This window comes from Rhea pennata, chromosome 22 (genome assembly GCF_028389875.1).
Source record: "Rhea pennata isolate bPtePen1 chromosome 22, bPtePen1.pri, whole genome shotgun sequence".
NCBI lineage: Eukaryota > Metazoa > Chordata > Aves > Rheiformes > Rheidae > Rhea > Rhea pennata.
This window is the reverse complement of record NC_084684.1, coordinates 2,001,162-2,026,702: the sequence shown is the minus strand read 5'-3', so window position 1 is coordinate 2,026,702 and position 25,541 is coordinate 2,001,162. Positions and strand designations below refer to the sequence as shown.

At 44.7% G+C, this 25,541-nt stretch overlaps 1 protein-coding gene across 4 annotated transcripts; it reads left to right on the top strand.

Moving 5' to 3' along the window:
• Nucleotides 1-1,632: 1,632 nt before the first annotated feature.
• On the top strand, nucleotides 1,633-24,819 carry HP1BP3 (heterochromatin protein 1 binding protein 3). Of its 4 annotated transcripts, none has more exons than XM_062593562.1 (13): nucleotides 1,633-1,682; nucleotides 10,427-10,626; nucleotides 11,064-11,148; nucleotides 12,420-12,570; nucleotides 12,896-13,055; nucleotides 14,549-14,692; nucleotides 15,333-15,413; nucleotides 17,032-17,186; nucleotides 17,963-18,053; nucleotides 18,756-18,915; nucleotides 21,511-21,622; nucleotides 22,606-22,743; nucleotides 23,617-24,819. In XM_062593562.1, exons 2-13 carry the CDS (start codon nucleotides 10,531-10,533, stop codon nucleotides 23,900-23,902), a joined length of 1,659 nt encoding a protein of 552 aa, XP_062449546.1. In that variant the 5' UTR covers nucleotides 1,633-1,682; nucleotides 10,427-10,530; the 3' UTR covers nucleotides 23,903-24,819. The 4 variants fall into 4 exon arrangements, with proteins under 4 accessions (XP_062449546.1, XP_062449544.1, XP_062449545.1 ...); XM_062593560.1 differs by having other exon boundaries at nucleotides 1,636-1,682; nucleotides 11,064-11,166; XM_062593561.1 differs by lacking the exon at nucleotides 1,633-1,682 and adding an exon at nucleotides 2,154-2,215 and having other exon boundaries at nucleotides 11,064-11,166.
• Nucleotides 24,820-25,541: the final 722 nt, after the last annotated feature.

Below are 25,541 nucleotides of genomic sequence, written 5' to 3'. Positions count from 1 at the left end.
TTCCAAGGGCTCCGGTTGCCACCTGTGGTAACCATCACGTAATTGTGGCTTGCTGAAATAACTTTGGCTTATGTAAAGGCTGCTGCAGGGATGCCCAGACCATCATCTGTGGAAAGCTGTGGTCATGTGGCACTGGTTTCTCTTCCTCGTTTCCAGCTGCTAAATTGCACTGAAACGGCAACAGAAACAAAACCAGCTCCTGCTCCATTCAGTACTTTCCAAAGGAGAATTTGTCCAACCCTGCAGTTGGTATCCCAGCTGCAGGGATGTTTGTGCTGTGACTGCAGATTGGGAAGGAGAGGAGAGTCTCAGGGAAGGCAATCGCGTTAATGAAGTTAGGTGCAGAGCGTTACCTAGCATGGAGCAGAGCTCTGCTAGAAGTGTTTTCTCACAGCACGGCAGAGAAGAAAGTTTCTAGTTTATAAAAGGCTTCAGAAAGTAGAGGTAAAACTGGAAAATGAACTAACTTGCTAAGGGAGTGCGACGAGGTCAGAAGTGAGGCCTAAACATAATTGAAACTGAAGCTTGGAGCCACAACAACCCTGCGCTCGCTCAGCCAGCAGGATCGAGACCACGTTAGCAGAAGCTGATTTCCACATACAACGCAGAGAGCATGATACAGGCTTTTAAGAGGCCCCAAGACTCAATGAATTTTTACTCAAAGTAATAGTAATCTTGTGTTTAAAACATAATTGCTAAAGCCATAACTGGTACAGTACGTGGCAGGTAACTTAAGTAACTCAAGGGTAGTGCTTGTAAAGCAAGAAACGTTCATGTTAAATAAAAAACCGTGGCATAATGGGGAAAATATTAGTTGGCGTAGGGTAAGAAACTTCATGGACTATCTTGTGACCCCTGAAGCAGAGTTTGTGACCAGACATATTTACAACAGAAGTGCAACAGGTAGCTCACACTGAAGTTTCAATGTTTCTAATAGAAGTACAGGGCTTTGGTGGAAATCCCGGTAAATCTCTCGAAGGCAAAGCATTGTTTTTATAGGGGCTCCATCGGAGTCACGGAGTTACGGCCGCCGTCCGAGCGAAAAAGGGAGGGGAAAAAAGCTGAGGAAAAGAGCTGACGCGCTCTACGGAAGTGCAGAAGCAAGACGCTCGCGCAGGACTTTACACCTTGTAGTACCTCTTAAAAGCTTAAGTGGAGAAGGGAATTTTGCAAGTTACCCTTTAAACTCAGGCCGAGGGAAAGCAGAGGGATTTCAAGGAGAGAAAAAAGTGGAGAGAGAGAGAAAAAGGTCTATCAAAAAAAAAAATCCTTGGAGCAAGAGCATTTTTTATTTATTTATTACAAGGGGCACCCTTCCTTCACGGGAGAATCCGCTAGCGGCTTTTCAAAGGGAAATCTCCAGCTGGCTGCCAGAAGATCTCTGCGGTGGAACGGGTGTCACTGAGGGTGAAGCCAGAGGCAGGGGCAAAGACACGCGGCTGCACCGGGACAACCCGGCCCGAGGCCCGAGGAATGGGATTGCTGGGCGGGGGGGTGCGGAGGAGCAGGCCACGCTGGTGCCCTCAGTAGGCTCCAGGGGTAACGCCGCAGCGCGCGGCGGGCGTGGCCAACGGCCGCGAGGTGGCGGTTGGCGCCGCGCGCGCGCAGTGCCCGCCGGAGGGAGCCGTTAACGGCCGCGCAGCAGCTCTCGCGCCCCGCCCGCCGCGCGCGCGAGCTGTGAGGTGAGTCGCGGGGGAGGGGGGGAGAGGAGCGCGCGCGCGCGTAACCCGCCCGCGCCGCCTCGAACGCCCCCCTCAGCCCGCCCCGCGCCGTGTTTCGCCTGCGGCCAAGGGCGGCGCAGCGCGGGGCGGGCGGAAGAGGGACGGCGCATGCGCCGCCGCGGCGCCTGCGCGCGCGCGCCACCCCCTCCTCAGCCCCACCCGCCTCCAGCGCGGCCGCGATTGGCCGCCGGCCCCGCACGCGAAACGTGGAAGCGGTCGGTGGGGGGAGGGTGCGGCGGGAGGCGAGTTGGGGCGGGGGGGGATGCGTGGGCGGGGCAAAGGGGGGGGCCGGCGTTCGAAAAATGCCCGCCGCTCGCCATTGGCCGGCGGCGCCGGCGGGGCCCGCCCCCCGCCCGCCTCGGCCACACCCCCCCGGCGGCCGCGCGGCCCCGCCCCCCGCCCCTTTGCCCCGGCCCCCCGCCCCCCCCCCCCCCGCCGGTTCCCCCTCCGCCGCCGCCATTAGAGGGGCCGCTTTGTGTCCGCCGGGCCCGCCGGTGAGTGACCCCCGCCGGGCCCGCCGCGGGGTGGTGGAGGGGGGGGCTGGGCCCGCTAGGCCGCGGGGTGCGCGCGCGCGGAGCGGCGGCCTGACGGGGCCACCGGGAAACACCCCTCGGCGCCGCCCCTCCCCCCGCGGTGTGACAGGCCGCGGGGTGTGTGTGGACTGGGGGGCGGGGGGGGTCGCGACGAGTCGCGATAGGCGGAGGGGCCAGCGCGGCCTGCTCCGCCCTGCGGGGAAAGGCCCCCCGGGCCGGGCCGGGCCGGGCCGGGCCCGAGGCGCGCGCGGAGGGCGGCGGGGCCTCCCGCCGCCGCGCTCCCCGCACAAAGGAGGCGCCGGGCCCCGGGCGCAGCGCCGCTTCGCCTCCGCTGACACCCGCTGAACGCCCGCCGCTCGCCCGCCACTCCCCGAGGCAGCGCCCCGGCTCCGGCACGAGTGTTCGCGCCCTTGGGGGGGCTTCTTATGTTTTATTTCTTTTCCCCCCTCCCCTCCTCAAACTCGTTTCACCAGAGGCCACAGAAGTGCCGCCGCGGCGGAAAACATGCTCCCCCCTCCCCGAGGCTCGGTCCTTCCTCCTGGCGCCTCTCGGCGCCTCCGGACGCAGGCCTGGATTAGGGGGGAGCGGACGCCCCTGGGCTTCTCCCTGGGCACGGCCTCCTTCAAGAATGCTAATTATCCCCCTTCCCTTCTTGCACGTGCTTCTCCCTACGGAAAGCTATAAATTCCAGCGTCGGAGAGGCTGGGTTGTTGCAGAGTACGTTCATCCTGCATTCATCGTCCCTATTGCCACTCCGGACTGTGGGTTTTTTTTTTCGGTTGAAAGTCGACAAACACTTGAGATGGAGCAGACCAAACTCCCAACCGATATAAACCGTGGTGGCTCTTCCCGGGTTGGAGGGCTCCACCAGTTTATACTGTCCGAGGACACCTCCAGACTGGGGACGCGATTCACAACAAACCCTGCCTGGCTGTCTAACTCCTTTCCTAGCCACAAGTGTCTGCAAGCTGTGGGGGACTGCTCAGCCTATGCAGGAGGAAAAGAAAAGTTCGCTGATCTTGCACTTGTGGGTGTGTTCACTCCTTTTAAAGTGTAGTTGAGACTGGCGGTTTGCTTATATCTTTGGTATTTCACAGATTCTTTTTTTTTTTTTTTTTTTTTTTTTTTTTTTCCCTGGAGTCTTGCTTGGCTGCTAAATTGTTTCTGGGTTAACAAGCATGTAACATTTTAGTTCTTATCGGGCTTTTTTGAGTAATAGCCACTCTCTGGTTTGCGTGCATGTGGGTTTTTTTGGGGTTTTTTTGTTTTTTTTGTTTGTTTTTTGTTTTTTGTTTTTCTTTTTAACCATAACTAGTATTTTTAGCATCTTCAACAATAGTTGGCTAACAGTCTTTGACAAGCAGCTGTTTTATTGATGCGGCAAAGGTTTGAAAGTACTGATGTTTATAAATAATCTTATGCTGTCAAGCTCCTAGATGTGGGGACAGCGTGTTGAGGTGGGGGTGAGAGAAGAGGAAGGGCTTGCTGGTTAGCATCCTTTCTGTTCAGTTTAAAGAATGGAGATGTGTTAATGGGCTGTACAGGAGAGCATTTGCCTTCCTCAAGAGGGGTTTAAAGAGAGCAGTAGATATAGTGGGAAGCCCTTGGAAGTCACGGATGGGTAGGGGGAAAAATGCACATCAGATCTGTTGGGGAGGGGAGAATAACTTAGTGAATACGCCTTGAAAATATCTGCTAACTTTTGCACCCATTCTCGTCTTTAACTGAATGTGCCTCCTAATTGCTTAACTTTTCAATGCTTCATGAACTTTCCTTGGGTAGCAGCTACTTGAATTAATTTTATCTTCAGGATGTCTTTTTCTCTGGTGTTTTCTCTTTCAAGAGACACTGATGTTTGAGCTTTTGTCAGTGTTTGTTACAAGTGACCCAGGGTGTTCTGAGGAGTTTAACCTTCCTTAAGAGAGAATAAAAGTTTTACAGTAATGGAAGTGTAAATAGATTTTATGCAGAGTACAAGGAAATCATAGGTTTTAGTAGGTATGGTCTTGTACTATAAAATAATCAGAGATAGCTGAATTAGTGATAGTTTAGGAGAAGGATTAATACAGTGGTTTCAAATGTAAACCATCTAAGCTAGAAGGATGTTGCCTATAAACGTTCTTATCTCTGTTGTGCAATGTTGATGACATAAACTTACACTTCAACAAGTGTCAGCGGATTGTCAAAATCTGTAATAATTGATTCTGCAATTAAGATATTTCACCCAAGACTGTGAAACTTTCAGCAGTGGATTTTCTGTTGGAGCAATTTTAAATCTGTGACCTAAACCTATGATAAATTCAGGCTATTTCATTTTTTAGGTGTTTCTTGAAACACATGGAGAATATGGATCATGAACCATACTAGCCAAAACTGTTTGAAAACTTTTGTCCTACATAGGTTGTCACGGTCACAATTCTGAACTTCAGAGCAGAGAGGGCTTATTTTCAAATAGCTATGCAAGCAGGAGTTCTGCTCTGTATTAATCCCTTAGCCAAAGTTTTTGCAAGTTTCTAGGCATGACGGTGACATAACTTAGGTTGCACAGGACCTGGTTTTGGCCATATGTTTAGAGATGAAGAATGACTCTTGGGTGTAGGAAGAGAAGGTAATCCAGGCCACGGGAATGAATTGCTGTTATTAAGTGTCTTCTGTACAGTTACAGAAGAATGGATAGATGGGGAAATAAACTGATGCCTGCATTTTTTTTAAAAAAAAAATGAGCTAGCATTCTTAGTGTTGAAGAATAGTGGAGATCTGAGGCATGGGTTGTTGCTTGTATTTTAACAAACAGCTGTGGAGATTGAGCAGACTTTGAGTTGCCAGTATTATATCCTTGCAGAGATGAGGTGCTGAGCTCAGTCCCAGGTGGGGAGGCACAGCATCAATCTTAGTGTAGTAATGTTCCTTTCTTGCAGCAAAAGCAGTATCTGTGTGTGTGCAGAACAGCAGTATTTAATCTTTGCTTTGCTGTTTAGAAGTCAACAGAAATAGGCAAAGCGTAAGTCAGGTTCCATTTGTGGAGTCGGAGATCTGAATTCTGGATGCTACCCTGAAATGAAAATGTATCTTTAAACTGACAAAAGTTCTCTGTGTAGGAATGCGAGCATTTGGATATTAAAAGTGCAAAAGATTCTATTGTACTCCCAGAACTCGGAAACCTAATATGTTTGGGATTTGTTTTTCCCCTCCTTAACGCTGTCTAGGGGAGTATTCCATGGGAATGGAAGCTAATGCACTAGTCAAGCCAAAGAATTTCTTGCCTGGCAAGTTGTGAGCTATTGGATCTTTATATTGGACCACTATTCTTTTTTTAATTGAAACAAGATGGCTTATAATGCTTGCAGCAGCATGGGGCTCGGATAGCCTGTAACAGATCTCTGGGAGACCGAATCACAAGAGAGTTGCAAATACTGTCCTCCTGACTTAATCAGGAGACACTCGACTGAAAAGTCTGCTTAACTGGGACACTTTCTGGGACATTGGTGCGGTGTAGTGGCCACAACTAGCAACGACTGCTGCTGGATCGGGACAAAGTTAGCGTGAAACTTGTTTAATGGGAACGGCAGTGATGGGAATGCCAGTTGTGAAGTAATGCTCAGCCGGACGTGAAACAGGAGTGAATTTCTGAGTAGGCTGCCAAATAAGGATTAGAAGTGAGGAGTAACTTGTATTCTTTATTCAGTAAGATACTTTATTTCACTGCACATTTTTAGGCTGTTTTAACTGACCTAATGCTACTAGGCTGACGTAATCAAGACATCAGGCCGCTCAGTGAACTGCAAAGCAAAAGAGAAGACAGTAAATGCTAAACATCTTTGTGAACCAGGCTGTGAGAGGCAAACAGCTGAGGATTTTTAATTGACCCGTTCTCTAAAACAAATTGGTATCAAAGATGTTACAGAATGATATGTTAGGAAGCACTGTAGATACTGGTGGTTTCGGTAAGATCTTTTACCTGAGCTGAGTTTTGTCTAATCTTTAGTAAGCAGGGAAGAACTGTGGGAATTTCAGAGGACCAGAAGTCTTTAAAAAGTTGGCCAACTTTCAATTCAGAAGGCAACATTTTAGCACGTTTGATTTGGGTATTCGTTTTTGCTTTGCAGCTCATCGTTAACATTTCATGCACTTTTGTCTGCAACTTCTACCACATCTAAGTAATCTGCTGTTCAGCATTAGAAACTAGTACGTAATTGCATGATAATCAATAGGCTGGATGAAACCCAGTTATTTTGCTTTTTAAGCCTTTCTGATAATAAACATTATCCCTGCTTGAGCTGCTTGTTAGGGTGGTGTTTTTGTATCCCTTAACACTCTGACTTCAGATCTGCAAGGGCAAAAAAGAGTTGCTAGCTGTTTTTGATCTTATTTCCAGACCCACGTTGTGTACCATGTACTAAGTCATCTCTTAGAGCACATCAATCACTGGTGTGCCTGCTGTGTAGCAGAAAGTGGACACCCTTGACAACACAGGATTGGATATGCTTTCTCATTTTTCCATTGCATCTTTGTTTTCAGTTAGCTTAGCATCTGTGCCCTAGTAGGAGTCTTGTAACCTGGTATTTCCACCAGTGTGACAGTTAGACTTGCCATGTTCAAGCCCTGATTTCCTCCCAAAATATTTCCCGGAGACTGAAAACTAAGATAAGTTAAAAAATGTTACGGCCAGCAGAAATTCAAGGAGACAATCAATCTATGCCTCAAGTTAACTTTCTTTAGAATTTCCTGTGTTTGTCATGTTGGTCGGGTGACTCCACACTTTTATTACCCAGAATGTGTCACCTGAAACAGCCTCCCCTTTCCTTTTTTGGTTTACCTGTTTGCTGATAGATGAGGATGAAATTTGTATAGGTATGTTTTTTGTAATAGTTCATGGAAAGCTACTTGTAGCAGTGTCTGCATCTTCCATAAGTGGCCACTCCATAAGTGGCCCCAAGTGAGCTGGGAAGGTGAGCAGTGTTGGACCATTTGTATAGAAATCCACAAACTTTTTTTTGCTGCTCACCAGCCCCTTGCAGGGCCACCTGCTTGGAATTGATTTGTTTATGGTAGTGTGGGAATCTGTGTAGCAGTTCCAGTGACTCACAGGAAAATTGCCGTGAGTAGCAGTGCGAACAGTTACATATGTGTACTTAGAAGCAACTTTTTAAAAGGTTAGTATCCTGATGCTTGTCTCATTGTTGATGTGCTTTTGCTGACAGTTGACATATTGTAAGCTTTCATGAGCGTTACCTAACTACTACCTTGAAAACCTGCGTCATTCACTTAAGCGATGGTCTCTCTTCCCACTTCCTAAGCGCAATATTTGATTTGTTTAACGTTTGGGTAAATACAAAATACAGCTATTATTTTCCAATTCTTTGTCATTAAGAGTCATGCTTGGAATCATAGCTGTGGGACACATTTAAGGATGTCTTGGTACACGATATATGAGCTGGGGTATCCAGGTAACAGTTGGCTTGGGTGATGTGATTTTTTCCTTTAAAATACATGTGCCATTTTATTTGGAAGTCATTTAATTTTCACTTCCAGTCCTTAGCTGTTCTGTAGTGCTGTTAGCCTTTTGAAAAACTAAATTCAGCAATGTGGCATTGCACAGTCAGTCCAGAAAGTGATGCTTTGGTGGTGGCCCCCTTGTTTTTTTTGCTACTTTTTCCCCCCTTTTTATCTTTTTTTTTTTTTTTTTTTTTTTTGCTACTTTTTTTTTCTGTGTCAGAAAGCACTTTTTTGATCCCCCTATGGAAAGAAATGGGCTAAGCAAGAACAGTTCTTGAGCTGCGATGCTTTCACAGAAGACCAATTGTGCTTGTGACTTTGCCTCTTGAAAATATCAGGGCTTTGAAGGCAATGGGGAAACATCCACCTGCCCCTCTGATCCCGTTGGCCTTTTGCTCAGGAGATGATCCACGTATGAAAATGCAGAGAGAATCAACAAACTCCTCCCTGGGTCACTGTGAATTTCTGCTGGATGATGGAAAATTAAGTGTATTGTAGGCATTGGAGCTATACATTTTGCAATGTTAGGTTTCACTCTTGAGAGCAAGAAGACTTTGTGTAGATCCTAGTGTAAACTACTCAAAGTTTTTTAGAGCTTGGGGATTTTTTCAATCGTAGTTGGTAATATATTTTCATGCATGTGACATGTGAGTTAACTGCTTGAAAATAAGTGTGTGAAGCTTATAACCAATTAAGCCACAGTGCATGCTAATATGTGTGCTAGTAATTCTAAGGAAATAATATTTCATAGCCCCCAAGTGACTTCTCTTAGCATGAATCCTGTATTGATTATTTGAGGACTTACTTGAAAATGGTATCTTTCTTTAAAGGTGTTCAGGTTATGCTTGCTAGAAAAAACTATGTGATACCCATGTGAAGCCTGGTACTATTTTACATTTTTCCTCTCATTTGGCTCTTTTGAAGGAGGAAGGTCCCATAAAACAGGCAAAAAAAAAAAAAAAAAAAAAAAAAGCTTAACCAATAGTTTGTATATTCTAATAGGGTATTTGTATTCATTTTCCTGTCCCAAAATTTCATAAGGAAGTTTCATTCACCTCATTTATTTTGTCTCTGGAATGTAGCATTTTTTTCATTTTTCTTTATATGTCTCAAGAAAACATCCAGCACTGTTATACTTATTTGCTTTTACTGGTGTTGAGATCGGCCTCTGTAGGACTAGTTTATTGAAATATTTCAGAAAGACTGCTAAGCATCAAATGAGAAGGTGCAGATCTTGTGGAAGTGGGCAGATTGCCTTTAGCCATCAGAAACATGGTATTCTGAAGATGGCCAGCTAGGTGAATATCTTTTAGTGTACCTCCTGCTGAAACACCACGTGCTTGACCTGGGGATGTTTCTGCCTCGGAGGTTTAACAAAAATGCTCTGTGTAGATGATCTAGGTTTTGGGTTGCCTGGGAAAATCAGTAAGGTGGAGAGGATTGCTCTGATTGATTAGGAGTCCTGACTGTTGGGTAATATGAAAACTGTACTTTTGAGCAAGAACATTGAATAATTCAGATGACGATGGTGAGATACAGCACATCCAATCATGCAATAGGGAATGCAATACGAATTACTGATACTGTGGTGAACATCACTTTGAAAACGGTGTCGGGAGAGATGTTAGCTTTCCTTCGAGAAGACTCCTCTCAGGCTGGGGAAACACTTGTTGAAAGTGAAACCTTGTCGTAACTGTCTTGCCTTTTCGTCAGAAGGAAACAAAATGTATCCAGATAGCCAGAAATCCTGAAAGTGTTTGGCTCTTTCTTCCTCAAGGAGGGAGGAAGGCTGTCTGGAGCGTGTTGATCTTCTGATGGAACATGGGGACCTGACCCAGCCCTGGTTTGCTAGGGGTGAGGTTTGCTTTTGAGGTTTTTGAAGGGGACGATGAAGAACAGGAAGTGAACGAGAAAGTAAACCATGTATTTTGCAATGGAAATAGTGGAGCACCACTCTTTAGTAGAGGCTGATGCAGGAGGATGGGCAACAGGTAAGAGAGCTTGCAGGAGTGAAACGGTAGGACAGGGCGAGACTGTTCATGAGGCTTCAACCAAGCTAAACCCCTTCAATACTGACGATTATGTTTGGAGGAGAGTTTTGTAAAGCTTTGATTTATTGTAGAAGATATGGAGGCTGCTGTTTGATGGTTATTTACTTGCTGACGGACTCATTTGTTCTTTAAATTGCATGGGGTCTAGTTTGGGAGGGGCATGGTTTGGGTCTCTGGTGTATGAATTTTCTGCATAATGGATTTAATGATTTAATTCTTTAGGCCACCAGAAGCAGGATAAGTGTGTCAATTCCTGCTTTTACCTGAGGGGAATGGCTTACTAGTTACCTCAACATTTTACTTGAGGCACAGTGCGATGTCTGTTTTTTGTTAACATTTCTTGTTAATTTAAAGAGCTTTTTTTATTCTTTCAGAAATGTATTAACGGAGCAGGCTGCAGGTGTGGCTTATGCCTTTGCCATTTGCACAACACCCATAGAGCTTAATTTTGCATACATGTTTTAGCATTTTTGTTGACTGCTGCAAGTGTTGATTGTCAGTTGTGTTAGTCATAAGCTGTAAGTCATTTATCTTCCTTTTCGTTTTAATCTTTAGTTTGTTAGATACATGGACGCAGCTATTTTTGTTTTGTTAATCTTCACACCACATCTTTTCTGTACTTTAGGTTGACTCCTCACTGCACTGTGAAAACCATTAGGAAAAAGTCCTTGGGGTTAAAACCTGGGGCTCCACAGTGTTCCCTGCACTTGGGGCTAGAAATTATTTTAAATGGCGACTGATCTGTCTGAAGCTGAACCCGTGCATCATAAGGCGCTTCCACTCTTAACGGGAGCTCAGCTGATCCACACGGACAAGTTAAGTGAGGTAGGGGCTGGCCCGTTCTCCAAGCTTGCCCTTGGATCAGACCTTGACTTCCAGTCCTGCTGAAGGTTACTTCGTAGTCTTTCTCCCTTGCTTGTAGGAAACTTGATTGGGAGTCTGATAAACCCTGTAGGCACGCTCCTTCCCCTTCCCTGCTTTCCCTGAGATGTTGTATTTGTCAAAATACTCAAATGCTCTTCTCACTTAATTTGAATTTGAAAAGAAATTATTTCTCTTGTAAATGTAACATGTGAAACTGTCCTCTCATGGTACGCCTCAGAGAAGCTGGTTTGAGTGTTACTGTCAGCTAAAGTGCTGAAAAATCCAAATGTAACAAAAACATTTCTGCATTTGCTTCTTTGATGTACTTTAATCCCATTTCAGAAACTTTCTGATTCTTTCCAGTATCTGTACTGATTTTTTTTGTGTATTTTCTACAGAAAGTTGAAGACGACACAATGCCGATTCGTCGCTCTGTGAATTCTTCTTCCCGGGAAACTCCTCCCAAAAGCAAACCTGCTGAAGGTGAGGAGGTCAAAGCAGGTACGGTAATAATTCTGTAGTGGATTATTAATGTATTTTCAAACATAGGCTTGTTTTCTGTAACTCCTGAAAAATCCTGCTGCTATGTTTAAAATATTACAAATGCTTGACTCCTTTTCACAGGTTTTTCCTGGATTGTTGAAAAGTTGTATTTTGCAGCCACTTTTTCCAGTCTAAACCCATTTCTCTATTTTGTCCTTCATACCCTGCAGCAAAGCCCTGACTCTCCAGACATGAAAACATAGCTCAGTATGGTCTTTTTCAACCTCTTCCTCCTTTATTCCAAAGGTAGAAACTGTGAGCTTTCAGTAGTGGCAGAAAAATGGCTTGAGATCAAAAAGTGGAATTGATGAATGGAAAAACAGAGTTATTTAAGTTTTTTCTTCGTTTTCCTGTGTTATAAAATCCAGTCTGATATTAATGTGTCTGGTTCTAGTAGCCTCACCTCTGTTTCTAAGAATGTGTCATCTCAGTATCATGTTCAGTTAATTTCATTGAATAAATAGATTGAGTGCAAAAATACCTGTTAATAAACTGTGTTTAAATTTGTGATGCCTCCATGTAAAAATTGGACACAGGAACGTATCGGGTGCGCTTAAGCTCCTTCTCAGAGAATCTGGGTAGTATATAGAGCAGTCATGGCAGATAAATAACTCTTTAACGGAATGACAGATAATGACAGTTTATATGCATCTTATCTGGTAGGCTGTGCAGTCTCTAAGGCCTTCTTGAAGCTTCAAATACTTGAGTTAATTTGCTGGGTAAGTTGGTTTCTGACTGGATTTGATCCTGCTGATAAACAAGGGCTGCTGCCGGTGCGTGTGCAATCTAAAGCTGAGCCTAACCTGGAAAAATGTGACTGAGCATGTCAGTTAACGTCCTTCAAGTACCACGGTATTTAGGGCAGACATAGTGGTGTTTAAAAACAAATCAGCTGTAAATAAAGTTGGAAGTTGTAACAGTAACTTCAGGAGTTAGAGGGGAAGACTGAGGGAATTAATTCATTGTGAAAATGCTGTGTGATATTGTTTGAAGTTATTCTGGCGTTTGGCTGATTGAACCTTATTGAAGCTCTTTCAATAGTTCTGTTCACTTCTTAATTTACCTTCAAGTCATCCATTTAAATCGGAGAATAGAAATTGTCTAGTGGGAAATCATTTTTGAGGTGTGTTTGTAAGCCTTTTTTTCTCTAGCTTCCTGAAGAATAGATGCTAGTTTTAAACAGTAACTTGATGCAGTTTCGCATCTTTTAGATCCAGAAGTCAGCTCTGAGGAATCTGCCTCTGTTGGAGAAGAACAAGAGAGTGAAACCCTGCCTGCTGCGTCCAGTGAAGCAGAACAGCCAAAGGAACCTGAGAATGAAGGGAAGGGGGAAACAAAGTCCTCAGAAGAAACCAAAAAGGAGTAAGGCTTGCTTAGTTTTGAAATCGGGAACGTGGGTAGGATTGTAGAGCGAGTCAGGTTCTATTGATAGAAAAGGTGATGGGAGAGATTGAAAAAATAGAATGGGTCCCTGAAAAAGATGCTGTTATTTCTGAGGAACAAGTGCAGCAGTTGTTCTATTGTGAGACTGAATCTCAAGATAGGATTTTTTTTTTTTTTAATCAGAAAATCAAGATGTTCTTCAAATAATTTTCGGAGTCAAGCGTTCAGCGTTTTCTTTCTGTTCTGCCTGATGGCTTGTTTTACAGTGTCTCTTGCCTTACTATTGCCTTGTATTTTTCCTAAGCGAGAAGGATCAGTCAAAGGAAAAGGAGAAGAAGGTGAAAAAGACCATTCCTGCGTGGGCTACTCTTTCTGCTAGCCAGCTAGCTAGAGCACAAAAGCAGACTCAGATGGCTGCCTCCTCACGTCCCAAGATGGATGCTATTTTAACTGAGGCCATAAAAGTAAGTGAGAGACAAATGTTTTGCTTCTTTGTCTGTCCCAAAGAAGAATAACTTTTGTGCCTAAAATCCAGTTTCAACTTAGAGATGATAATGTTGTCTGTTAGCAGGAAATTTACTGTTTAAGACATTCGTGCTTTAGCACTATTGATGACAAACTGTCAGAAAGCCTACGGAGCTGAAATGCAAGTTCATGATGTAACTGAGGGGTCCCTTAGTTTTTTTTTTGTTTGTTTGTTTGTTTGTTTGTTTATAATTTGTTTCACTGTCTAATTGAATTATTAGAAACAGTTTTGATGACATAATTAGTTGATTACTGGCGTCATTTAATTTGGTGTGCCTTCTAGCCATGTTTAACTTGATTTACCTTGGTTAATCCATCTATTTGATACGTGACTTTTTCAAAATTAACTTATCTTAATTCAGTATTGATGGAAATTCTGTAAACTAGCATTCCAAAGTGATAATGGTCGTGGTTTACTGTATGCCTCCTCCTAATTGTAAGCAGAGACCTTTGCTGTTGTTACTTATGCTGCAACACTGCTACCTTCTCCTTGACACTTATTTCATGCATACTGCTGTCGTAGGAGGCCTGAATTTCACCAGCCTTGGTCGCAAGACTGCATTTCCAGCCACTACAGCAGTGCATCCAAATCTGTTAGGAGGAGAGAAGACATGCTATAAACTTTAGGTTACTCTAAGCCTTAGGTGTCTGGCAGTTGTTTAAGAGGGTGGGTAACAGTAGAATCTACAGTACGTTATTATGCTGTGGATAAGGAAACTGCCTTCCATAGAGTGCATCTGTATAGTAGTCTCCCTGAAGCCACCTAGATCTGCAAACTTGCTTAAATGAAGAGAGTTTTGTCAAGTCGCAGCTGGGGTTTTCTATGGCCTATAAAATCACTAAAATATAAAGCAGAATTGTTTTGGTGTAATCCCATTCTGATCGCTAATGGGAGGACTTCTATAATGCTCTCTGGATAACACAAGTCTTCAGAAGGAGTCATCTTCAAATTGCAAACTTAAACTTAGGAGTGTTTTTTTTTTTAACTAGTTTGCTAATGCTTATCCTCCATCTCCTTTAGAAAAAAAAAATGGCAGCTTGTGGTGATTTAATCATTACTCTATCTGACGTTAATAAAATGACTTACTGGTGGTGCAGTGTTAGTTTTTCTTAAGAGTGGCTATTTTTTGTAATAGCATGTTGTGTAGATATTGTTACTCTTGAATGCTTCAGAATAGGAGAGTGATTAACATGCGCTTACTGTTTTTGTGTTGTGTGCCCTTCAGCCACTCTGAAGGGGAAAGTGCTCTAGTTAAGTATTTAGTCAGTGGTATTTTTTACTGTTAAATCATTGTACGAGAAAGGTCAGCCCTGGCATCCTGTGCCCCACTGTGTTGGCCTATATGCATCACTTCAGTCTTTATTCTTTCAGTTCCACAGCAAGGCAGTTTCCGTGCAGGTGGTTTCTGCTAACTCATTGCTCCTGTTTCAGGCATGCTTTCAAAAGAGTGGTGCATCAGTGGTTGCAATACGTAAATACATCATCCACAAATACCCTTCCCTGGAGCTTGAGAGGAGAGGCTATCTTCTAAAGCAAGCATTGAAAAGGGAACTGGAGAGGGGAATCATTAGACAGGTAAGTGGTGCTTTGTGGAACAGCACTGGAGGTGGTATACTGAATTACATAGGAGTTTAAGAAAGTCAGTTAGCAGCTCTCTGAGGTGATCATGTTCTCCCTCATGGAGGTTAATTAACCTCTGTCTCCCCTTTGTTAGGTGCTGACGGAATTTCAGCATTGTTCAGTGAATCAGATGCTTTGCAAGGATCTGATGTGGATGACTGTTTCGTGGTTTTGAATTGTGTCGCGTAGCATTGCAGCAGTGTGTGTCTTCAAACTGAACCAACTTCACTTCTGTGTCAGTGTGTTTCTTTTAACAGCGTAGTCTACGCCCGTAATGTCAGCTCTCTTAGGATCTCTTGCTCAGGACGACAGAGTACGTTAGTAACGTCCTGCTAGCTAGCTGTGGTTTCTGATCTTACAGAAGCATCAGGCCCTTGTTGGTAGGGGGAAGGCTGGTTTCGCGTTTGAGCAGATTGCCCTCTGTGGACGAAAGCAGTGGATTCAGACCAGGGCTCTGACATAACAGCCCATCACCAAGATAGCAGTCCATCCTAAATCTTCGTAATGATGTTAAGTAGGCTCTTTCAGATGGCTATTGCTCTAAGTTGCTTTGCTGAAGACTGAAAACTTTTTTTTTTTTTTTCCTCCAAATTAGGTGAAAGGGAAGGGAGCTTCTGGGAGCTTTGTGGTAGTGTCTAATGCAGGAAAAACTGTTCCAAAAGCCAGAGACAGAAAGGTAAGATGGATTATTTTAAACAATACTCTGAAAAATATTTGTGGGTTTCACTGAAATACTTGCATCTTACAAAATGTGCTTGACCTCAGCCCAGACAGTTTTCTCCTCCTTGCCGTACCTTTCCTCCGCAAGTAAATTTAAACATCTGTTCCACTAAAATCAGAATCAGAAAACTAATATGAAAAAGTAAAAACAAGTAAAATAATCAAAATCTTAGTTTTAAAACTTTTTACATGAAGCCGCTAGGCTTTGGTTCAGAGATAGAAACATGAATAACCATGAAACTCCTCTTCTGTCTTTACTAAGTAGAGAGGGATGCCTCTCAGTTGTTGTGAGAAAGCTTTGTGCTACTGCTGTTCCTGTTATATGTTGCATGGATAAATGGAAGGCTTCAGTCTTTGGGACTGTCGGATTAAGATTTTCCATCGGCAGGGAGGGCAGGAGGAGGCAGAATAAATGTCTCAAGCCTTCTGGAATAAAGCTGCCGGGTGTATATTGCTCTGGGGTAATAAGATGTGATGTGTTATGTTTGAGCCTATGCCTCACAATTAGTAGTGGTTCTAACATTGCTGTCCTCCGCTCCCTGCTGTGCTAGGTGTATGAAACACATTTCTAACACTGCAGTTACAAAACGCTTAGCTGGTATTGATGATCCCCTTACAGCTTAGGCGAGTGAACCCAGAGAGTATTGTAATGCGTTCGTGATTACCTGTGGCTCCTGAGGAGACCAAAAGCCCTAGAATTAAAGGTAACAGTGACACACTTGGTACTATTGCACAGAAGGAAACTAATTACAGTGTAACTTCATTTTAAATAGAGCTTGCTGGCTTCATGAGAAGCTTGAATAAAGCACCTGATACCTGCTAACTCATCACTTTCTTGTCTGTAGCCAGTTGGTATATTTGTACTTTCCCCAAGTTGCAGCAAATGAATAGCACTCTCTTGTTTTCAGTGAATTCAGATAGCAGTCAAGCGGCTGTCTGGGTGAGCAGCAGCCTTACCCATTTCACTGTTTGCAAACCTGCTCTTTAGTATCAAAATTTGACTGGAGTTCTGCAGGATTTCCCCATTTTCTTTTCTGTGGAAAGGTCTCTCTTTTCTGATCATCCTTTCCTTTTAGTAGGGAAGTGACAGAGGAAAATTCAGGAAAAAGAATGAAGATCTCTTTTTGCCAACTTAAAAAAGCACAATCGTATTTAGTTATAAGTTTTGGGGTAGATTTGACCTATTTAAACACCTAGGATAGTGTCTTGTCTTTGTTTTTTCATTTCATGTCAGTGTGATTAATTTTCTCTTGACTCTGTCATGGAAGGGTGGCGAGGAAAGAATCCTTAAAAAGAGGAGGGAAACCATTAAAAACATAGATGTCATTAAATACTCAGTAATAGCAGTATTTATAAAAAAAAATTCTAAGACTCCTATAAAATTCCAGCCAAATTTCCTAGATCTTGCTTAAACTGCTGACCATTTAAATTCTTAGTGTAAAGAGCTGCTTTATAGAACTTGTTTTTCAAGATCTATGGCCAATATCAGGAGTAGCTCTCCCCACCTGTGTTTGCAGGTTCAGGAAACCCAATGTCCTAGGCCCCACTGATGCTTAAAAACACGTCTGTTTCAGAAAAGCACCTCTACTTCGACTGCAGAGCAACAGGTCAAGCTGGAAGACATCCTGCCGCTGGCTTTCACCCGCCTTTGTGAGCCGAAGGAAGCTTCTTACAGCCTGATCAAGAAATATGTGTCTCAGTATTACCCCAAACTCAAAGTAGATGTAAGGTAGGTGCAGGGGTACGCTTTCACGAGCAGGACTCCCAGATAGCCTTGGAACACTAGCATCCTCTGGTTTTGATTCACGTTAAGGTGATTTGATCTGGTATTTTGTCCAGCAGCAGACAGGTGGTGCTGTGCATTGTAGAGCCTGCAGGAAGGCTTGAGAAAAGCTGTACTTTTTTCTGCATCTCTCTACGCCCTGTCTCTGTTCCTGACGTTTGACACTAACGTTGTTCTACACATCTCTACCTTTAACCAAAACTAGATCCCTCCAGCTGTGTGGATATGAAGGCCTCTTCTTGGTGTCTTGTCACACTTGTTTCCGAATGCTTTAACCAGTGCACACAATAATCTGTTGATTTGCCCATAGGGAGCAGGTCAAAGGTCGGGAGAGGAGGTAAATCTAGGAAAATCGTATGTATTGCCTTTTAGAGGGGCTTGTGCTCAAGCTCTTGTTTGTCTGTTAGCTGACTAACTCATTGCCCACCTAGTCTCGTCTCCAAATGTGCTTCTTAAAATGAGTAAATCCTTCCAATGAAGCTTGTCTGTTTCTGGGTTTGCAGTGATGCCAAGAAAGCCTTACAGTTGAATATCTGCTAACATACACTGTTTTTTTCATATAATCGACACTTGCTAACAGTTCTCCATTTAAAATGTCTGTATGTAGGCAGGTACCACACGTAAGTACTGCTGTTCTCACGCTCTGTATAAGGTGTTGTTTCTCTGTTTATTTTTTGTGCTGTCGGTGTGTGTCAGTAAAGCTTTATCCACCTGCATTTCAGACCCCAGCTGTTGAAGAATGCCCTGCAGAGAGCTGTAGAGAAAGGCCAGTTAGAGCAGATCACAGGGAAAGGAGCATCTGGGACATTCCAGGTCAGAGGCAGAGTTCATCTTGCTTTATTAACTATATTGACAACTATCCTTTGAGTTGTGTTAATATACCATCCCTCCCTTTCCCCTCCTCCCCCCCCCCCCAATTTTATTGGGTACACCTTTCTTTAGCAGCCTGTCATATTCAGCAGTTGTCAAACTATGAAGCAGTAGGACTCTTATTCTCCTCTTGGTCTACATTTGTGGAACAGACCCCCTGCTTTCCTTGCTTAGTGTGCGCCACACACTGCTTCAGCTCTGACTCACTAGCACAGTAGGGGAGATGGTGGGGTAAGCGTTTCTTTCCGTCACTAATTGCAAGTGCAGTGGGTACCCCAGATGTCTGCAGTGTCTTTTCCTTGTGTCTATGCTGTAGATGTCGCTTGGGTACATTTGGTCTGTGGGATGAAGGAAGATCTGATTTATTCCCTTCCTGAGTGATAGACCCGTAGACTGCCACATACTTGCACAGTATTTTGGGATTGGGACAATGTGTTACCAATAAAAAGCACTCCAGGCCAGTTGACTAAATGGGCCTGTCCTCCCATTAAAGATGGGAGAGCAGCGTTCCCTCTGCAGTGTTTTAATATTAAACGTATCTGTGCTAATGCAGGAGCGCCGACCCACCTGGTGCAGAGGAGCTTGTCCTGACCTGGTTTGGGAGAATTTTGTCTTGATGCTTTTCTCTTCCTCCTTGGAAAATAGCTGAAGAAATCAGGGGAGAAGCCCCTGCTGGGTGGGACTCTGATGGAAGACGCCATCCTGTCTGCTATCGCTGCCATGAATGAACCGAAGACCTGCTCCACCACAGCGCTGAAGAAGTATATCCTGGAAAACCACCCAGGGACCAACTCCAACTTCCAGGGTAAAGTACCAATCTTTGGGAGTCTCTTTTCACGCTCGGAAAGTCCTGCAGCTGTGTCTTCACTGCATCTTTGAGCTACCCAGCTGAGCTTGCCGGAGAACTGGCAGCTGTTCCACTGCTTTGTGCTGCAGAGAAAACTGCGTTGCAGAGATGCTCAGAATTTTTATTCCCATTATTTTCTTTCAAGCTTGACAAAGGCTAGTTTCTGAGATATAGTGCTTGTTTCTCTTATCTGTAGCCCATTCTCAGGGAAGGAGAATAGCACTCGAGTCCTTCATTGTTCTTGAATCACAAAGTTGATTTTGTTTCTCTTGATTCTGAGAGGCTATAAGGCAGTAGAATAAAGGTAGTTCCAAGCTGTGTTTTATTTAGAGGAGTTCTACAGTCTGACTTTAAAAAAAAATCCTACCAGCACCCCTTCTACTGACTTCTTGGAGATCCTCCTCTGACTCTGATCTTAAAAGGTTAAGTAAGTGAGGGAAGAAACTAATCCTGTTGTATTTGGAAAGATTTTTGGCACATCTTTGCTCCCAGTAATGACACTAATGCCTGCTTTGGCTTTTGCGTTAGCAGAAGCAAGGACAACAGAGGCTTTAAAGTAGATTTTTCTAATGGCTTATTTGCATTATTTGATCTGAGCCCCTATGCGGTTGTTTAACCTAAGCGGAAGGTCATTTGAAGCAGTGTGAGCTCGACTTTTAGGTGCTAGAGTCGCACCTAAAAGTAGACCAGTTTGTTACGGTGGTTTCACAGTGCCGGTGCCATCCCTCAGGACACGGGGCTAGAGAGGAGACTGCCGATTCTGCACTTCTTCCTCTGGAGCTGAAGCACTGTATCAGCATGGCTGCTTGATGCAGGGCTTAGCTGCTGTGTAGAGGACCACAGATTTCCTCCCAGCAGTGTGGGCTGAAGAAGTTGCCTGAGGCCCTCTGCCAATTAGAGATGGATGTCAAGTGCGACGTCTTCATGCTGGGGCAGGGAGGAGAGTGCCCAGCCTTACTAAGCCGTTGCATTATTTGCTTTCAGGACCGTTGGAAACTTCAGCCCTGGTCTTTAGAGGCTTGTGCTTAGCCTGCCTCCAGCACTTGTCATTCATGCAAGTCAGATGAAGAAATTTCAGCTTGCAATCTGTCATTTTCTGTGTTCTTCTGTTAGATTAAAAAAACAAAATGCTCTCTACTCCTTTTTAGGAGCAACTGGAGGAAGATCTGGTGAGGTGCAAAAGCAGGCGGGTGGACATTACAGAGGCAGTGCGCTGCCCGCTTTCCCCAATAGATCTGTCACACAACTCCAGTCAAATCCTTTGCATGCTGCTATTGATCTGTGGTACCCAGAGTTAAAATAACCTGATGTTGTTTGTGCTGCCTCTATTTATAGCAGTGCAGGTTTTTAAAAAGTTGTGGGACACTTAAGAGCCTAATGTTGCAACACTAATAGTTTAATGGATACAATCCATTCAATTACCTATTAAGCTCTTCCAGTGCTGTTTTAATTTAAACTTTTCAGCAGAAATATTCTGTAGGCTGGTGAAGGTATGGCATTGTCTCAAGCGATTTTTTTGCTGCGAAATGTCAGTTCTTGCTAAAAGTCCATTTCAGTGGTGGAATGGAATAAGCGGGTCAAGTGAATTCCTTTCCATTAATCATGCAGAACAGATTCAGATGACAGTTTAACCAGGACACTTCGGATTTTTCTCTTTCCATTTCTCAAATGGACCACTGTGGAATTTGCTTCAGGGCAAGACTTGCTTTTCCCTTGGCTTTTGGCTTGGATTTCTTGTAAATTGTAAATGATCCCCCTAATTTAAGCTGAAAATGGTTTTGAACTGATCAAAGAACTTCAGCCCTTTGCCAGACACAGAGATCCTTGTACTTGTGCTGTTTTGGTTAGAAAGCTTACACAGTGCACAATGGAACAGAAAATTAGAGTAAAAAATGTGTATTTGTCATATTTCTAGACCAAATATTTTCCCATTAAAAAAAAAGGGGGGCAAGGAAAGAGGCAGCAAATACAAATTTTAGAACACAAGGGAGAGGAGAGTAAAAACATGATAGAGTTTTTTTTTTTTGTTGTTGTTGTTTTGTTTTTTTTTTTAACCGTGCTTTTTAGAACTAGTTGAAGAAAGCTGAGACTTAGGTTAAATGTTAACAGAATAGTTATGAGATGCTATTGGATGTATTTATAAAGAAGGAGCTCCTGACTGTAACATCAAGCACCTGGTCTGTTCTCAATTTCTTCCTTTGGAGAATTTAAAGCCACATTTGTGAAGCATTTAGGAACAGCGCTGCTGTCTTCCTGAAAATTAACTGAAAAGATTTTCCTCTAAATAAGACATGTGAGAACTTCTAAACGCAGTGATCTAGCTGGATCCTACACATAGTGCCTGGTCTTTGCTGAGTGTGGAAGGAAGCAGAGAGAGGTGTCTCTGTGAGTCTGATTTCTAACACTGGTCCGTTGCAGTCTAGGTGTCCTGGACAAAGGAGGCTTCATCCTGTCTGTGCATCTCTGATTTCAGAGGGCGCTGCAGAAAGCGGTAACTTTGGGACAGGTGACTGGATAAAGGTGTAACGCAGCCTGTGTTTTGACATTCCACAGTGCATCTACTGAAGAGAACCCTGCAGAAATGTGAGAAGAATGGATGGATGGAGCAAATTTCTGGAAAGGGCTTCAGTGGAACTTTTCAGCTTTGCTTCCCGTATTATCCTAGGTAAAGAGCTTGGCTGTAAAACAATGCTATTCGTTGCTGAATTTCATAGGCCAACTTCACATTCACAGGGAGGTTTTTGTAGGGTTTGGTAACAGATGAACCACAATATTGTCACCCATCTCACTCTAATGAGTGACTTTAATTGGATGTCCTACTGTGAGTGGACATAAAGTTGCCTTCATTAGCCAGGGAAGCTTACAAGGGTAATAAAAATGTTGGGTTAAATATTCTCAGCTATTCTATCATGATGCTTTTTGCAGGATGCTGGCCATTTAAGTGTTCCCATGCTAAAACAAACTTGCACAAGCAGGTAGTGTGTGTGTTGTGCTGCTTAATGCAAGAATGCTCATAATGAGCAGGACCCAGCTGTTTGCCTTTCCTAATGCTGATGTGGGAGAGAGGTGGGAGGAGGGGAAGAGGGAAGGTAACCTAGGTCAGCTACTGCAAGATTGAAAGACCCTTTCTTCTCCTGCTGTGAATGTATGTTGTGCTGGGCCACACGGAGCACAGGGATGGTGACGTAGTGTCCCACGAAGAGCCAAACAGCAACCTAGCCATTAAAGTCTCTGCTTCCCACCTTCCTTTTATTGCGTACATGCAAGTCCTCAGTGGCTCCAGCTGGCATTCAGAGTCACCAAAGTCTGATCTTGTCCTGTTGTTGTCTGTCTTCCTGTGTTTGCAATGGGAGAAAGAAGCAACGAGGAAGAAAAATGGAGAAAAGGCAGCCTAGAGAGGGGAGGGTTTTGGCATTCCTGGTGACTTACAAGCAGTTGCACTCCTGCCATTTCAGAGACAAAATACTGTTGGTTTCAAATAGCAGGAAGCGCAGAAGTCTTGGTTTTGGGGTTAGGCTGGAAGCTGTAATCTTTCAGGAAGATGGGCAGCAGTGCCGCCTGGTAAGCCAGGGCTACCCAAGGCTTGCTGACCCTGGAGCTGTATTCTTAGACGTGAGTAGTCTTGCTCTAACAAGAACGCTCCTGTAGCCCAGGTGTGCTCTACCCAGAGAAGCAGCAGGATGAGGACTCTGAGGAGTCTGATGAGGAAGAAGAGGAGGAGTCTGAGGAGGAAGAAGAATCTGAGGAGGAAGAGTCTGAGGAGGAAGAGCCACCACCAAAGAAGAGGTAGGATACCATTAGAGATACATGGGCCCCTTCAGATCAAGCAAAAGCAGCTCTCTGGTCACAGGTGTAGAGCGCCTCACTGTTCTGGGTGGATTCCTTCTGGATCTCTTGAAATAAAGAGGTGCCAAGAAGTGAGGAGTATTGAATCTTCATAAAGACCCTGAGGTAGTGACATTGTCCTGATTGCTCTGTTTAGGACAACTTTGGGGTGGTGATGACCACTGCTATTACTTCAGGGCTGAGAGCACATTTTGAGGCAAAGTAGTCTGCATGAATAAATGCCATACACAGAAGGCTGCAGGAATACAGCAGTTCACTGGTTTCCAAAGACAAAATGCTGAGCATAGAGCTGTGGCTACTTATCTGGGATGCTGTTGCTCAGGAACGTTGGGAAAAGGAGTTTCTGTTGTGGCTGAATTCTTGGGCACTGTGAGGATCAGGACTTCTCTGGGATGTGTGCTGTGCTCCAGCAGCCTGCAGAAAGCAATGCCTTACTCCAGAGATACTGATCTCCTCCATTTAGTAGTTTGAAACTAACGTCTTTTTCCTCCAGATAAGTAAACTTGTGTTTATTTTGCATTGCCTTTAGCTCTTTCATGTGCCTTTTGTGTTTTACAGAAGTGTGAGATCTCACATGGGACTTTTCTGTATTATTAAGTGTTTTATTAGGATAACTATTCCCTACAGTACTACTTGCTGTTCTGTAGCCAAATATGAAACCTGTCTCACTCAGAGTACGGATTTAAGATGAGTAGTGTTCATTAAGTATAAAATTCCACTTGCAGAGGGAGAGAGAATGCTCAAGTCTTTGACTTGATTTGATAATTGATCTAGATCTATTCATCGTTGTTGTGCTGCCTTTCTCTCTGACAGGATGCAGAAGAGACCTCCTCCAAAATCACGGAGCAGGGCTCCCGCAATGAAGCGAAGAGAATCCAAGCCCAAGCCGAGGAAAACCCCTGCAGCCCACCGGGGGAAAGCAAAGCCTCCCCCCAAGGTCAAAACTCCTGCTAAGAAAGCCAAACCAGCAGCCGCAGCCATCAAAAAACCCTCTGGTGGCAACTCTTCCAAGAAACCAGCAGCCAGTGGGAGAAAGGAAGTGAAACCCTCTGCCAAGGGCAAATCCACCATGAGGAAATCTCTCCGGGCAAAAAAGTAAAAATTTCCAGTGTCAGGGAATCTCATGGTCAAATCCACAAGCTTGTTTTATAAAGTCAACGTGCATTTTTATTTTAGTTCTGATGCTTAAACACTTTTTTTTTCTTCTTGAATGATGGGGAAAAAGCTGAAAACTAAATCAAACCATCCCGAGCATTTGTTAGATCGCAATGCTGTGCCTCCTGCCTGCCGCTCCCCTGGAACAAGTCATCTTTTAGTTTCTGCAATAATTTTAGGACTTTTCTAAGACATATAATCTGTACATTTTATGGCGTTCCTCTTGGTTTGGGCAGGGAGGGGGGGTGCGGGGTAGGGCTGGCTTTCAAAAAATTCTTCAGAGAAGATCTTTTTATCTTTAGACAGCAGGAACAGGATGATTGGGGAAATAAAGTCCTTAACAAGAAGGTACAACTGCAGTAGAGTCCTCCGTAGATCCCCTGCATGACGAGGTCCTTAACGCTTCTGTGAAGAGGCGGTGTCTCTAGAGCACTTGTGCTGAGTCCCGGAGGCGCTGCTTTCCGCTTGGCCGTTATAGCGATATGCTAAGGAGATGTTGCGTTTGGCTCCTTCAGACCAGCAAGTTTCGCTTGAGGATGAGTCAGGTCTTCAGCAAAGGGAGGCTGCAGACTGTACTGATCATCTTTCGTCGGAGGGGCTCCAGAAAGGGGAAGTTCTTGGGTAGGCGGGTGATTTGAATTAGTGTTTCCATGCCACATCTGTTACCTTAAAACCAAAATATATAAAAGTCTTCTTGAATCCAACTTTCAAATGTTTTTAAGAGGTGAAGAGCCTGCATTTTGTCACTTCTTGTTTACCCTTTTTTAAACGAAAAGTTGGAGAGCTATACAATTGCTAATGTAGAGGTCTTCATAAGTGAAGAACATGCAGTTTGCTAAAATAAAATGAAACTAGATTCCAGGCTTGCTTTGCGTGTCCTTTATCTTCCTCGCCACAGCTTTCTCGTCCTGGAAGTCTAGAGGGGAGGGAATTACCGTAGGTGTGCGTTGCTGCGGAGGCAAATCTTTGTTAAAGCTACGCTGCGAGCTTGGACGAGAGGGCTATTTTAGTCTGAGCCCCTGCCAAGCTCTGTAGCTGGTTGGATTGGTGGCCTTTCCCTTCCTCGGTTTCTCTGGAGATGCAGGTGAGCAAGAAAAAAAAACTGTTTGAGCCTTATGCTGCTCTTCTCACCTTGCCCCCCGATAGCGTCAAGGCGAGGAAAACACACCGACGTACAAACCAGCTGAAATCCTGCCCCGCTTTGCCCCGTCCGAAACGCTGCCCCGCGTCCTCGCGCTGCCGCGGGCGATGTGCATGTACCCCACCGCGAGCAGCGGAGGAAACGGCCCTGTTCAATTTAGTCTTTGAGTCGCAATCCTCGCGCGCTACCTGGAGCAGCCCGGGGCTGAAACCACTCCTGGGCGAGCGCCCCGGCGCGGGGGTCTCGCCTAGGGGCCGCGTCCGTGCCGGGCGGTGAGCGGCGGGCGAAGCCGGGCCTGGCCGCGTTTCGGGGTGCGTTGGGGGGGGGGGTGGGGAGGCGTTGGGAAATTGGGGCGAACGGAGCCGGAGCGGGGAGGCGGGGGGTGGAGAGCGTGCGACCACGTGTCTGCCGGGGCGGGAGCCGGGCGGGGGGGAGAGATGGC

What these genes read in the sequence shown, in the direction of transcription:
- HP1BP3 (XM_062593560.1), top strand. Translation starts at nt 10,531, where the DNA reads ATGGCGACTGATCTGTCTGAAGCTGAACCCGTGCATCATAAGGCGCTT. An exon ending in AGGTGAGGAGGTCAAAGCAG is followed by an intron (nt 11,167 to 12,419) that starts GTACGGTAATAA and finishes CGCATCTTTTAG; the next exon opens with ATCCAGAAGTCAGCTCTGAG. An exon ending in CAAAAGCCAGAGACAGAAAG is followed by an intron (nt 15,414 to 17,031) that starts GTAAGATGGATT and finishes CGTCTGTTTCAG; the next exon opens with AAAAGCACCTCTACTTCGAC.